This window comes from Lepidochelys olivacea (genome assembly GCF_965140295.1).
Source record: "Lepidochelys olivacea isolate rLepOli2 genome assembly, chromosome: 25".
NCBI lineage: Eukaryota > Metazoa > Chordata > Testudines > Cheloniidae > Lepidochelys > Lepidochelys olivacea.
In genome coordinates, this window is record NC_140435.1 from 10,033,817 (window position 1) to 10,046,469 (window position 12,653).

The 12,653-nt window shown below is 52.3% G+C and overlaps 1 protein-coding gene across 1 annotated transcript in view; it reads left to right on the forward strand.

Moving 5' to 3' along the window:
* The first annotated feature begins 484 nt into the window (after window positions 1-484).
* Window positions 485-12,653, forward strand: part of MYO1F (myosin IF) — a 46,379-nt gene continuing 34,210 nt past the window's right edge. Inside the window, exon 1 of the mRNA XM_084614307.1 lies at window positions 485-616. Coding sequence (XP_084470433.1) covers window positions 614-616 — 3 coding nt within the window. The 5' untranslated portion in view covers window positions 485-613. The remainder of the gene's footprint in view (window positions 617-12,653) is intronic.

Consider the following 12,653-nt stretch of genomic DNA (forward strand, 5'->3'; position numbering starts at 1 on the left):
CAGTCAAAACTGATCCAGGAGATTTTGCTCAAACTTTGCACAAGCAAAACAGTAGATAAATTAAACCATAATCCGCTTGAGCCCGGAGGCTCATTTCGGCCCAGAATCCATGGGAGTCGGAAAACAGCTGCTTAGAATGGAAATTGTTTTGTAATCTCAACTTCCAGCAGGCACTGCTCAGAGCCCCTCCAGAGCCATATGCTTCCCCAGGCAGCTAGCTGCTGCCCAAATGCCAGGCTGTTCGAGAGCGCTATTCCTCGGGGCGCTATTCCTGCTCCACACCCCAGGCATGGGTGCCCAGTGGGTGCTTCCCCGTGCCCAGTGCCAGCTCTCACAGGTGGACAGCACTTGCTCCCCCCCTCCCCTTCACCACTCAGCTTCAAATGAGGAAGCGGGGGGGGGGAGGGGTGACAAAGGAAATCAGTCCTCATTTTAGTTGCACTTTTGTCAGTTGCTGCAGAAAAGCAAAGTGAGGAGAGTCAGTGTCAGGGAGTCACCATGTTCCCTGATCCCCAGTGACAGGAGCCCAGAGCAGCCCCTCCCCGAGGACCCGATCCCACCCCGTCTCGGGGCTGCAGCAGGAAGAGCAGGACCCCCAGGCTGCAGGGACACCATGGTAAGTAGAGCAGATCAGAGCCATGCTGCAAAGGCCAGGGCACTGCCCCCTGCTCTGCCACTGTTGGGCATCCCTGCACCCACTGGGGTCACTGCACCTGGCCCTGCTCTGCACTCACCGCATGTCACTGCGCCCTGCCCCTGCACCTACTGGAGTCATTGCTCCCTCCCCAGTAACACCCTGGGGCTGCCAGGTGAGCCCCTGTGGGGCTGGGGATGAATGAGAATTAACATCCCTGCGTCATCCAGGTCTGCAGGGGAGGGCCAGGGAAGTGGGGGGCGCTGGGGAGCCCAGCGGGCTGGATGCTGACAGCAGGGGGGATGTTCTGCTTACTGGCCGCACGCTGGCTTGTTCCTTATCTGTGGCTGTTGTTCAGCTGGATTCTCACCCGCAGCTGCCCAGGGTAGGGCCTGGCTGTCGGGGGCTGTTTGCACTGGGGGTGAGGGACTGATGGTGATGGAGGGGTTCAGGCAGCGTGGTGCTTTTGATTTCCCTGGCCCTGCCCACCGGGGCCTGTGAGCTACCCAGGGGGCTGGAGGGACCCTGACGTGCTGGCCCTGCTTCTCAGAAGAGTTCCTGCTGCTTCGGCTTTTCAGCGGCCCCGTCATCTCCACGCACGAAGAGAGCAAGGCAGAGACCACAGCCCAGCTCGTGCTCTGCCAGCTAGGCAGGTGTGAGCTGTGTCGGTGTTGCAATGGGGGACCTCTCCGCTGCTGTCAAACCTGGTGTCAGGAGGTGCCATCTCTGGGAGCTACAGAAAGCTGTAACTCTTTGGCCAGCTGTTGGGCATCACAACATGACCGAGAGGGAGCTCAGTGTTGCCCTCCAGAGATACAGATGGGAAGGCCAAAGCAGGGAACGCCTAACGTCCTGACTCCGAAAAAGACGTGGGGGCGTAGGAGAGAGAACCAGCGAGACAGATAACCGGATAAATTCATGGAGGTTAAGTCCATTAATGGCTATTAGCCAGGATGGGTAAGGAAGGGTGTCCCTAGCCTCTGTTTGTCAGAGGGTGGAGATGGATGGCAGGAGAGAGATCACTTGATCATTACCTGTTAGGTTCACTCCCTTTGGGGCGCCTGGCATTGGCCACTGTCAGTAGACAGGATACTGGGCTGGATGGGCCATTGGTCTGACTCAGTGTGGCCCTTCTTATGTTCTTATGACGCGATGTGGTGCTGTGGCCGGAAGGGCTAATGCAATCCTTGGCTGCATAAACAGGGGAGCCTGGAGTGGTAGGCAGGAGGTTATTTTACCTCTGTATTTGGCACTGGTGCGACCGTTGCTGGAACAGTCCATCCAGTTCTGGTGCCCACAATTCAAGAAGGCTGCTGAGAAATTGGAGAGGGGTCAGAGAAGAGCAGAGAGAATGATTAAAGGATTAGACACATGCCTTATAGTGACAGATGCAAGGAGCTCAAGCTATTCAGCTTAACAAAGTGAAAGTAAAGGGCTGATTGGATCACAGTCTATAAGACCTTGGGGGACCCACGTTTTCTGATCCCTAGGCCTGTCCTGTAGCCACAAGACCATCTCTCAAGGCTTTGACCATCAAGGAGCCCATGACACGTTTTGGAGGAGTCAAATTTGTAGGCAAAATTCCAGCTTGGACAATCCCATTCTGCCTCCCCAGGACGGGACACAGCAGCGAGTGTGAACACAGAGGGGAAAGCGCGGCCGATACTGAGGCAGGGGCAGGCCCTGTCTCTCGAGGGGATTCCAAAGACCCCATCCCCACAATATCCACGCACCAGGAAAGGTCCCCTGGGTGGGGAGCAGTGTGAGACTTGCCCCTACAGTCAGGCCTTTGGCTTGTCTGGTTTTAAACGACCCCTATGCACCCCACCAGCCTGGCTGGTCTCAATTGAAAGTCATTCTGAGGCTGCCCTAGCCTGTGCCAGGAGATCCTGAATAGGTGAGATGCCAGCTGCCTCTGTCCCAGTGTCGGTGCAGAGCTGAATCTGCCCCTGGGTTAAATACAGACAGCGTGAGGATGGCTCTCAGTCATGCCGAGAGGTGTGATTAAAAAAAAAACACCCCGAACAAGAGAAGCAGCAGCACGGTGCACCTTTTCAGAGTGTGGTTGCGGATACAAGCAGGACTCCTCCCCCAAGATACATACTCCCTCTGTGTCTTCCATCCTTCCCTTCTCCTGGTCCTGCAGAGCCGGGGGAGCGAGCTAGAGGCTTTGCCACCCCCCACCCCCCTCCGCATTAGCTGGCTGCCCCGCAAGCTCCGATGCTCCCCGCTCCTCTCTGAGCATCTCAAGGCACTTCACATAGCTCTCCCACCCCTGCCCTGGCGAGGCGAGTCAGGCGTATCAGCCCCCTTTTGCAAATGAGGAAACTGAGGCACGACGTTGTTCCGTGACTAGCCGAAGACCGTACAAGAAGTTGATAGCAGAGCTGGGAACTGGGCATTTGACAGCCCCCTCTGTGCTCTGACCTCAAGGTTACTCATCCTTCCTGTCACTCGTACTCCCGTAAGTGGCAGATCAAACACACCTGGGTTCTCAGGTCCTAGGTGGGGTTTTGTGCCGGGGCAGTTGGACACCCCGTTCCTGTTTGCTCTAGTCATTTGGATTGGTTTTGATTTTCCTGGCTGGTAATGCACTATCCTTCTCTCAGTCTTTTGGATAGTTCAGGGGGTATTAAGTTTGCCCCCCTTTTGGAAGTGATGCTTTGCCCCGCTTTGTGCTGTCTTTGTTTTTCCTTCTTGCTTTCCCGACTGGAATTGCACTTTGAAACAAGGCTGAGAGGGTGTTCAAGATCGCTGGTGAAGTTGTGTCAGATCTTTATCTGTGCAAAAACTCTGAGCTGTCGGGGAGAGTGGGGGGAGAGGCAGTTAGCAAATGTAAGCGCCGGTGACAGCCAGTGATGAAGCATCGCGTGTCAGACTAGGGCACAAACAAGTGGGTCTAGAATCCCCGCTGCCCTGCGTATCGTATCATCACTGACGGCATCAATTTAGCAGTATTTTACACCCTCTGCATCCTGTCGTGAATGGCTGGCTGCACAAGGTGCCGCGTAATGGGGCATCAGGCCCTAGGTTTCGTTATTAGTGTTCACTCATCGCAGCTAACAGATGAGTAGCAGCCACTAGACTCACACCTAAAGCCAGCTCCTCCACGAGGGTGTGGGAGAAATAGTCGGGCGTGAAAGCCAGACAAACTCACATGAGAAATAAGGCAGAGAAATAAGTGAGGGTGATTAATCAACGGGGCACGCTCCCAAGGGAAGTAGTGGATTCGCCATCTCTTCAGATCCAGACTGGCTGCTTTGCTGGAAGAGGTGTATTAGTCAAACACATGTTACTGGGCTCAGTGCAGGGGTAACTGGGTGAAATGGAATGGCCTGTGTTATACAGGTGGTCAGAGTAGATGATCTAATGGTCTCTTCTGGCCTTACAAAATCTGTAAATCTGATCTAGACTCATTGGGCTGGGTGAATGCAGGAAGGCACTTGCCGTTGGGCTGGGATGACACTAAACGTACAAACTGTCTCCCAGTTAAATGAGGCGGTTTCAAAGAGAAATAACAGCAGAAGAGAGAGAAATTAAGAAGCCAGGGAGACAAACTAAGTGCTAAATTCCATCGCCTGGTACCTTGTGTTGTCATTTGCACCAGTGCAAGGTGGGCGTGAAACACAACCTCTCCCAATCATTGGAATGTCAAATCGGACCCCCCTGGCTCCAAGCCAAGGGTCCTCGACTCGGGTCCTCAAAGGTACTTAGGTTCCTAACTTCCACAAAAATCAGCTGAGGATCGGGGCCCTAGTAATTAAAACTACCAGTGGGAGGCCAATCCAGCCCCTGGGAGCCTTACAGAAGGTGGAACCTTTTCTGATTAGAGTGATGATCACAATTGTCATTACTTACGTGTTTGTATTGCAGTCGTGTCTCGGCACTCCAGCCATGGACCAGGAGCTTGTGGCGCTAGGCGCTGTACGCTGAACTAAAAGACAGTCCCTGCCCCCAAAGAACTTGGTCCCTGAGTCACGTCCAGGGTATCTGAAAGGCCCCTGCTGTTGAGAACGTAGAGGAAAAGGACCCTGGTCGGGCATTTTCTGCCCCCTGGCAGTGAGGGCTTAACCCCTCTCCTCCCGGGGGTGGGGGGCTGCATGTATGTGACTGTTCCACTGACATCATCTGAAATGCTGCAGGCAACATTTTCAAGCCCTAGTTCTTGAGTTCTGGGATTTTGCAAGAGGCTGGGCCTGAGGTTTGTGCTGCAGCCACAAGATGCTACTGCGGAAGGAAAAGGGGAACTGGGGGCTAACAGTTGTGACAGCAAACTCACTTATTGCCCCCTTCTCGGCTGATGGTTACTTAAGGCTGCCAGTAAGGGGGAGCCGGAGCCTGGGAATAGAGCCTGGGCCTCCTGGCAGCTAGCCCTATGATTTAAGCCCTAGACCAGAACTTCCTTCTGTCCAGTCAGAAGCTAGCTATCCTCCAGCCGTGAGCATGTGAGTTCCCTCAGCAGGCCTAGCTAGCACGGAGGGGCCTCCCTTCACCCTGTAGCTTTATTGTGAAGAATGAGTCAGATTCACAAACTTGTGTTCACAGTTTTCATTGGCAGGGGTTAGTATGTGACAGGGAGGGCGTGCGGATAGTGGTCAGGACCACAGCCTGCACATCACACATTCCAGACTCTGCCACTGATGCACTGTGTGACCTTGGGTGCGTGACTTGCAGTGTGACCTCCCTGTGCCTCGGTTCCCCCACCCGCAAAAGGGGATGATGAGGCTGACCTGCCTTACAGGGTATGGTGAGGCCTAACTCACATGGAGTTGTAAAGGACTTTGAGCTCTTCCAACGGAAGGTGCTGTATAAGTACTGTCATGGGGACAATTCCTGCTCCCGCTAAAGCCAGTGACAAACCTCTCATTGAACTAAACGGGACCAGGATTGTCCCATTGCGGCTGTTTACTGAGGCACATTAACTCCATCAGGGAGCCACCTATGCATGTGGGAGCAGGAAGGCATGTGCAGGGTAGCTTGGTCAAGAAACAGTGAGTTGTCTATGTCTAAGGGTGAGAACCAGCCACCTGTCTGGAGTCCCATGGTGTCAAGTGTGTGGCTGAAATGGATTGAGTGTATTATTGATCAAAAGCCTGTTTGTGATACAGGAAACTGAACTATTTGCCGTAATCCTTTAATGCAGCAAGCTCAGGATGCGCACACCAGATAACACCACTCGCCTGCCTAGACTGACCAGTATCCTGGCTCTGGTAATGGCCAATCCCAGAGATCTGAGAGGAAGGCCAGAAAGCCCCAAAATGCATCTGGCCCTTTGCGAATTGCTGTGCATGGAAGAACAATCCCTTCCTGACCTTTGTCAGGACCAGCTGACCATGCCCTGAAGCATGAGGCTCGATTAACCCCTTGCTTCGCTTGCACAATTATAAATGCTATGAATAGTCATACAACTGTCCAGCTAATAATAGCATAACAGGAAAACAGCATGATTAATCTGAACTAGGATCCCATCTTCACTGGAAGAAGAAAAGGAGGACTTGTGGCACCTTAGAGACTAACCAATTTATTTGAGCATAAGCTTTCGTGAGCTATAGCTCACTTCATGGGATGCATACTGTGGAAAGTGTAGAAGATCTTTTTATACACACAAAGCATGAATAAATACCTCCCCCCACCCCACTCTCCTGCTGGTAATAGCTTATCTAAAGTGATCACTCTCCTTACAATGTGTATGATAATCAAGTTGGGCCATTTCCAGCACAAATCCAGGTTTTCCCCCACACACACAAACCCACTCTCCTGTTGGTAATAGCTTATCTAAAGTGACCACTCTCTTTACAATGTGTATGATAATCAAGGTGGGCCATTTCCAGCACAAATCCAGGGTTTAACAAAAATGTCTGGGGGGTGGGTAGGAAAAAACAAGGGGAAATAGGTTACCTTGCATAATGACTTAGCCACTCCCAGTCTCTATTCAAGCCTAAGTTAATTGTATCCAATTTGCAAATTAATTCCAATTCAACAGTCTCTAGCTGGAGTCTGGATTTGAAGTTTTTCTGTTGTAATATCGCAACTTTCATGTCTGTAATCGCGTGACCAGAGAGATTGAAGTGTTCTCCGACTGGTTTATGAATGTTATAATTCTTGACATCTGATTTGTGTCCATTTATTATTTTACGCAGAGATTGTCCAGTTTGACCAATGTACATGGCAGAGGGGCATTGCTGGCACATGATGGCATCTATCACATTGGTAGATGTGCAGGTGAACGAGCCTCTGATAGTGTGGCTGATGTGATTAGGCCCTGTGATGGTGATTGGTCAAACTGGACAGTCTCTGCGTAAAAGAATAAATGCACACAAATCAGATGTCAAGAATTATAACATTCATAAACCAGTCGGAGAACACTTCAATCTCTCTGGTCACGCGATTACAGACATGAAAGTTGCGATATTACAACAGAGAAACTTCAAATCCAGACTCCAGCTAGAGACTGCTGAATTGGAATTCATTTGCAAATGGGATACAATTAACTTAGGCTTGAATAGAGACTGGGAGTGGCTAAGTCATTATGCAAGGTAACCTATTTCCCCTTGTTTTTTCCTCCCCCCCCCCCCCCCCGCCCCAGACATTCTTGTTAAACCCTGGATTTGTGCTGGAAATGGCCCACCTTGATTATCATACACATTGTAAGGAGAGTGGTCACTTTAGATAAGCTATTACCAGCAGGAGAGTGGGGTGGGGGGAGGTATTTTTTCATCCTTTGTGTGTATAAAAAGATCTTCTACACTTTCCACAGTATGCATCCGATGAAGTGAGCTGTAGCTCACGAAAGCTTATGCTCAAATAAATTGGTTAGTCTCTAAGGTGCCACTAGTACTCCTTTTCTTTTTGTGAATACAGACTAACACGGCTGTTACTCTGAAACCTGCCATCTTCACTGGGTTTCTTTCATAACTTCTTACTAGGAAGAAAGAGTGTATGGGGGAGTGAGGCAGAGGAAGGAACTCAAATGAGGAACTAGAGAAAGAGGGAAGAACAGGCTGAGTTCTCTGAAGGGTCTCTCAAAATCCTGCCTACACCGAGTCCTTCCTGCTAAGAATCCCGGCTAACAAGCCGCAATCCTGCAACAGTTCTGTCTAGCAAGAGTTTTTTGCCCCAGGGACCCGGAGGGAGGTGGAGTTGGGTTTATATGGAATAACGGCTTTTTTTTTTCCGTCACGCTTCCCATTGCATGACTCAGCTTCACGGCTAGTATTACAGCCCCACAGCAGGTCCTGAGGCTAGTAAGTGATGTGGCTCGGGTCACCGGGGAGGCACAGTTTGGTGGCCTCCATCTGTCTCCACCTAGGGACTGTATCATTTCTCCCTCTTCCCCCACCCCCAACCTCATGTGACTCAGGACAGGAGGGGGCCACGCTCATCCCCACTGATGTCAGTACAGTTACAGCAGGGCTGAACTTGGCCCATGAAGTCACATACTGTGGCCTACGACTAACCCCAGTGTTCCCTGGGGATCTTGCTATCCTAGTCTATTCTAGATAGGTTCTTACACCGTGCTCATCACCTGAGCACCTTCCAGTCGTGTATTAAGCAATTAAACAGGGTTCAAAAAAGAACTAGATAAATTCCTGGAGGATAGGTCCATCAATGGCTATTAGCCAGGATGGGCAGGGATGGTGTCCCTAGCCTCTGTTTGCCAGAAGCTGGGAATGGCCAACAGGGGATGGATCACTTGATGATTGGGGCACCTGGCTTTGGCCACTGTCAGAAGACAGGACACTGGGCTAGATGGACCATTGGTCTGACCCAGAATGGCGGTTCTTATGTTCTTTTGACCAGCTTCTACCACATGTTGGTTGTCCTCTCCCCAAGACGCATGTGCAGTGGAGTGTTCTGTTGTTTATAAATCTACACGGTGCCATGTCGTTACACTGGAGAAGGCAAGGGCAAAGAAAGGCGCCTTGCACTTGGAACAGGAGGTGGGGAAGTTTGCGATGGGCCTCGGTTTCTCGGGGCATTCATTCCACAGTCTCAGGCCAGCCCCCGAGAAAGTTCTGTCTGCTGCACGAATCAGTTGTACCCTTATTGTCGAGAGTTTCACTGGGCTGGAGGGATGCATTGTACCCGCATTGTCAACTACAAGTCCTCATCCTGCAGCTTTAGTCGCTTTCCGATTGCCTGGGCCCAAGCCGTGACGTGCTTTGAAGATAAGCATTGAGACCTTGAACCTGATTAAGAATTCTGCGGGGAGCCGATGCAGAGAGCAGAGGACAGGTGTGATGAGCTGCCAGGAGCCTTTGTTGCTGCATCCTTCTACACCAGCTGGAGTTTCCTAAATACCAAAGGCTTCATGTCCCTGGCTGCGTCCAGCCGAGATGCATCTGCTGGCCCACGAGGCAGGTGACACAGTGGAGAAGGTACAGGAATGACAAGGATGGGAAACGGGCTGATCCGCACGAGTGGATGTGACCTCATCAGAGAATGCCTGAAACCAGCTGCTCTGGCGAGGTCCGGCTGCACAAGAGTGGTACGTGTGAGAGAGGAGGGGACAAAGGGAGCAGGTGTTTGGGACACACCGGCTCTGATTTCCTGTGGGAATCAGGCTGGATCCTTGGGCCACAGTTATAGTAGTATGTGGCACAGTCTGAAACCAGGAGTCCAAAATCAGCTCTGTGGCTCCAGGAGAGAGAGGAAAACAAAGCAAAAGAGGAAGAGAAGAAAAAGGGGAAGCGGAAGAAACAACTGGCTGACGGGAGAAGTGAAAGCTGGGGCTGATGCACGTCAAGTGAAAAAAGGAAATTCCGGAGCAGCAGCAGCCACATGCAGAAGATTCACTGAGCTAGGGACTGCCGGATGGGCAGGGCCTGATAACGGCTCCTGCTTTGAGTGAAACGTAGTGAAATTTGCTAGAGCAATGAACTGGGCTGGAAAGGAAGAGACCAGCGAGGAGTGACCAAAGCGGGGGTCAGCCTTGAAACAAATAAATGGTTGTACTCTCTACAGCTCCACCCCCATAGCAAACTCCTCCCTCATGCCAAGCACAACCACTTTGTGACACCAAAACAAGATGCTACTCACAGTGGACTGGGCAGCCCATCACACCATAATAACCTGAGTTCTTTCTTGTCTGCTTTGACCAGGTTCTAAGTGATGAACAAAGTTGATATTTAAATTGTCATTAGTAAGTTTCAGAGTTAACACCCTATTAAGACAACCTCTCTCCGGGCTGTTGTTTCAGGCTGCCTGCAGACTCAGGTAGGCATCATTGCATTAGTTTACACTCAGGTCACCCTCTGGAAGGTTTTCTTTGCTGCCTTAAGTATTAGATACTTTTTTTTAAAATGAAAGTTTAGCACAAAATGGCAGCCACCAAGGGAAAGTAACTTGGCACAACCCAGTTCATTCTGATCCCCTTTGCATAGCCTGGAAAGTCCTAAATCCCAGGCCGCAGCTTCCCTCCCAACCAGCTGCCATGGGAGTACAAAGATAAATAGACAACCTCAGGAGACTTCCTCCATGATACACTGAAAAATGGAAACAAGCAATTCCTACTCATCTCTCACAGAGAGGAAATGATTCTGTGGCACCAGTGGGAGTTAGGGGGCTCAAAACCTTCGTGAATCTGGGCCCAAGTGTCACAGGGAGACTGGTTCCTTTAAGATGGAACAGGTCCAGTTCACCTGCGACTCGTCGGCTGCCTCTCATAGGGGCCTGATAGAGGGCACCTGGCTGCTATAAAGAGCCATGCAGCCGTTCAGGGAAAGTCATAAAACTATTGAACGGTTGGGCTGGATGGAATCTCGGGAGGTCGTCTAGTCCAGCCCCCTGCACTGAGACAGGGCCAAGCCAACCTAGACCATCCCTGACGGGGGGTTTGTCCAACCTGTTCTTAAAAACCTCTGATGACGGGGATTCCACAACCTCCCTGGGGAGCCTGGTCCAGAGCTTAAATCCCCTAAAGTTAGAAAGTTTCTCCTGTTGTCTAACCTAACTCACCCCCTTCTTGCAGATGGAGCCCATTGCTTTTGGTCCTACCTTCCATGGCCGTGGAGAACAATTGATTGCTGTCCTCTTTCGCCCTTAACATATTTGAAGACTGTTATCAGGTCCCCTTCTCGGTTTTCTTTTTTCAGGATTCAACACACCCAGTTTTCGTTCACCTCTCCTCATAGGCCAGGTTTCCTAAAACAGGACAGAGGGTGGGCAAAACTGAGCATTTGTCCCATTTGCTCTTGCCAGCTGATCACCAGTTGGCAAAAGCAAACTGAACAAATACACAGTTTCGCCAAAACCGTGGGGTGCGACCCCTAGCGGGGTATGGAGGAACATGTGGGGGGGCAAGCGGCAATGCCAGCCCTGCACTGGAGGGGAGGGTTGGGGTGGCCGCAGGCGGGCAGCGGGGGGGCTTAGACCACCTCACACGCAGAGGAGGAGAGGGTGGCCTCGGAGTGGCCCAGCGTGGGCAGGAAGCTGGGGGGGCTTGGGTCAGCCCTGCGCGTCGGGGGCAGGGGGAGGAGGACCTCGGGCGAGCCCCATGCGGGCGGGAGGCAGGGAGGGCTCTGGACAGCCTGCATGGGTCGGGGGGTGCTTCGGGCCAGCCCTGTGGGAAAATATGGTCACCCTAATGCGGGGGTGGGTCCTTGAAGAGAGTGGCAGGGACCTGGGCAAGCAGGAGTTGGAAGCTTCTGGGAGGGAAGAGGAGCTGGTGTGACAGACCTGGGGAACCCCACTAGGTGGACGAGTTCTGCGGGGGGCCCTGGGTAAAGGGGAAGAACCGGCTAGCACAAGGGTGACCCCCCCAGGGGGGTCTGCCGGCGGAGGGGCCAGGGGCGTAGAACTCTGTGGGAAGCCTGCTCAGAGGAGCCCTGAGGCGAGGGTTGTAGGGGAACAGTCACAAGAAGTGTGGTAAAAGACCAGTGGTGTGGAAGCCGTGGAACAGGAGCGTGGGAAACTGTGAGCCGGGGTTTGTTCACTCTTGGGCCGTGAGAATGGGGCCTGGAAGAATGACGGAGGAACTGGGTGCAACGCAGCTGGAGAAGGCTTTGGGGTTAGGGTGGCCAGAGAGCAAGGATGGGGGTGGCGGGAGGGTAACAGGCACCTGTATAAGACAGAGCCCCCAATATCAGGGCTCTCCCTATAAAGCCCCTGTTTGGGGTTGATGAATTGTCTTACTCTGAGAGAACGGCTGAAGCTTGCAGTTATACACTATGCCCAGGAGTGGGCATTTCCCTGGACTTGAAGGAGGACATATTTCCTTTCCCAAATAGGTGAGATGGCTGGTGACTGGATAACTCAGTCGGCCCCAGTGACCAGGGGAAACGGAGGCAGGACCCATCCTTTGCGCTGTGGCTGGCTGCCTGGGGTGCCCTGGTGAGGGGTGAGGTCTGCTACACCATGTTTGAGTCAAGAGGTAACTGGTGGAGACAGGCCGATATGGGGTGTGGGAGAGCACAGGGCATTGGCGCTATACAGAGAAGCATTCTCGTTTGTGAGCTTAGTTTTCGATAGCGTAGTGGGGTGAGATTTGTATGCAGCTCCTCCGGCTTGCAGCCCAGCAGGATGGAAGTGGGCTAAAGCCAAGGCTGCCGCCTGGCCAGGTTTTCCCAGGATTGTCCGGTTTTTGAGGTATTGTCCCAGGAAATCGGTCAGGGCGCTCAGTACACGCTGCCTGCTGTCCAGTTCGATGGGCTTGGGCTCATCCCACTGTCCTCAGAAGTGGCAACACCAGCTAAAGTGTACACTGCAGTTGCTTCCTCCTGACTTTGGACTGCTCTGGGGGCCAAAACAAGGTGGCCTGGGGGCCAAAACCAGACGGCGGTAACATGGCGGTTCTCCTTGGCGTCATCTTTGTGAGACTGGGCCTCTCCAGCTTGTGATTCACAGGAGGGGAAGGAGGCTCTGGTATCGGGGCGGCCTGGGATTTCAGATTCTGCAGAACATGGCAAAGCCTGCACCCAAAGCAGGCCTCTGCTTTTTCTTTCTCCCCCCACACTCCCAACCCTCGTTCGTTTCCCCAGAGGAGCCTTTTGAGCTTTTTGGATGATGTTGAGCAGCAGGC